Here is a 2498-nt window from a genome sequence, read left to right as displayed (position 1 = left end):
CACTGGAGCAGAGGAAAACTGAGCCCTTGGCAGCACATGGGCAGAGCTCCTGATCCTCACAGCACCCTCAGCCACCACAAACAAGCGAAAGGAAATGCCTTTCAGTTCAGGGCATTTCTGTGAGCAATCAAGTGGCTTTGCTTCGAGGAGTCTGTCTCAACTTCTCTCTGTCCTTTCATGTTTCTGAACAGTGTCCCTGAGCTGGGAAGCAACAAATGTCCAACAGCAGCAGCTCCATGCCCCAGTTCCTCCTCCTGGCATTGGCAGACAGGCGGGAGCTGCAGCTCCTGCACTTCTGGCTCTTCCTGGCCATCTCCCTGGCTGCCCTCCTGGCCAACAGCCTCATCCTCAGCACCGTAGCCTGCGACCACCACCTGCACACCCCCATGGGCTTCTTCCTGCTCAACCTCTCCCTCACAGACCTGGGCTCCATCTGCACCACTGTCCCCAAAGCTATGCACAATTCCCTCCAGAACACCACAACCATCTCCTACATGGGATGTGCTGCACAGCTCTTTTTCTTTGCCTTTTTCATGTCAGCAGAGTTTTCCCTCCTCACCGTCATGTGCTACGACCGCTACGTTGCCATCTGCAAACCCCTGCACTACGGGACCCTCCTGGGCAGCAGAGCTTGTGCCCACATGGCAGCAGCTGCCTGGGCCACTGGCTTTCTCAATGCTCTGCTGCACACAGCCAATACATTTTCCCTGCCCCTGTGCCAGGGCAATGCCCTGGGCCAGTTCTTCTGTGAAATCCCACACATCCTCAAGCTCTCCTGCTCACACTCAGGCTACCTCAGGGAAACTGGGTTCATTGTGGTTAGTGTCTGTTTACCATTTGGTTGTTTCGTTTTCATTGTTTTCTCCTATGTGCAGATCTTCAGGGCTGTGCTGAGGATCCCCTCTCAGCAGGGACGGCACAAAACCTTTTCCACCTGCCTCCCTCACCTGGCTGTGGTCTCCCTGTTCCTCAGCACAGTCATGTTTTCCCACCTGAAGCCCCCCTCCATCTCCTCCCCATCTCTGGACCTGGTCCTGTCAGTTCTGTACTCGGTGGTGCCTCCAGCACTGAACCCCCTCATCTACAGCCTGAGGAACCAGGAACTCAAGGTTTCCTTGAGGAAAACAATGCCTGGATGCTTTTCAGAAGCAAAAAGCTGCATTTTTCCTTCTGTAAATCACTCATAACATTACTTGCTACTGGTCAACTCTCTTTTCTCAGGATTTTGGAGGGGCTAGGAATGTTTTCTTCAGTATTTTGACTTTTTATGATGTAGTGCACAATAAAATTTTGTTCTGGACCTGCTTCTAATTCACTGTCTTCCTGCTGAATTTGACCCTGCCCCTGGGTGAATGAGGAACCCTCTCTGTATATTAAAACAAATGAAAGGACACAGTAGAAACCTGGTGTTTTTGAGATGATTCTTCAGACACCTTTGTAAAATGTCAAGGCAGTGCCTGTGTGCAGGGGGATTGGGGAAAAATGGACCAGAACAGCAGCACTGCAAGGGAGCACCAGCACTTGATACTTCCCAATTCAACACTCTCCTTCTGTGCCTTTGGGGAAGGTCCCTGAGTGCTCTGGCTGGTTGGTCCCTGTTCTGCTTGGTGTCAGTGCTGTGACCGTGGGCAGGGACAGGCCATGGGCACTGCTGGGACAGAGTTGGGCTCAAGGACAGCAGAATCCTGCCCGGGGTGGAGTCACCAAGTGATACAGTACCACATGTCTGGGGTAATCCATGAGAGCACAAGGCACACAGCAGGAACAGGTAAAGGAGTCTGGGGAGTGACTCATCTTCCCCTCAGTGAACTTCCACAGGTCAATCAAGAGAAGCCTCCAAAGCCATGTCCCAGCTCTGGAACAAGGCAGGGCCCCTCTGAACCCCCTCCATGGCCACACAGGAGCGTCTGTGAGAGGTGGTCAGCGCAGGGAGCACCATCAGCTGGCTCTGCCTCCCAGCTTGAACAGCACAGCCCAACAGAGTCCCCCATGGCCCCGGGCTCCACAGCCCCCGTGCTCTGCAGAGCAGCCCCCCCAGTTCGGGGGCTGTGGGGAGCACAGGGAGGGGGTGCAGGAAGGGCTGCTCAGGTCAGCACAGACGTTTTCCCCTGGGGAAAGGCTCTGTGGGGAGATGGGATGTGCCAGGAGAAGAGCAGCACACCCTGTGTGAGCAGAGGGGCCATGGAGAGAGGTTGCCCTGGCCCTGGGGCAGCAGGAGCTGCCTGAGCTGATGATGCTCAGGCATTGCTGAGCACTGTAGACACAGAGGGCTCTCCTGAGCATTGTAGACACAGAGGGCCTGTCCCTGACCTACATGGTCTCCATTTCCTGCTGCAGGGCCAGACCTGACTGTGCTGCTCTGCTGGACTGGGGCAGGGGCAGGGAGATGGGGGGACCAGGGAAGGGCTGGACTGGGCAGTGCCAGGGAGAGAAAACCCCAGTATTGAGCTGAAGTGTGTGAGTGTGCAGGGTAGGGGCTCTGCAGTGTCCTCACAGAA

General features: G+C 55.2%; 1 protein-coding gene across 1 annotated transcript; it reads left to right on the top strand.

Annotated features, from left to right (window-relative positions):
• Window positions 1–215: 215 nt before the first annotated feature.
• LOC116781666 (olfactory receptor 14J1-like) lies at window positions 216–1187 on the top strand. The gene has a single exon (XM_032677349.1). It carries the CDS (start codon window positions 216–218, stop codon window positions 1185–1187), a length of 972 nt encoding a protein of 323 aa, XP_032533240.1.
• Window positions 1188–2498: the final 1311 nt, after the last annotated feature.

Source organism: Chiroxiphia lanceolata, unplaced genomic scaffold (genome assembly GCF_009829145.1).
Source record: "Chiroxiphia lanceolata isolate bChiLan1 unplaced genomic scaffold, bChiLan1.pri scaffold_52_arrow_ctg1, whole genome shotgun sequence".
In the NCBI taxonomy this organism is placed as follows: domain Eukaryota; kingdom Metazoa; phylum Chordata; class Aves; order Passeriformes; family Pipridae; genus Chiroxiphia; species Chiroxiphia lanceolata.
The sequence above is the reverse complement of the archived record's forward strand: the minus strand, read 5'-3'. Positions and strand labels throughout refer to the sequence as shown.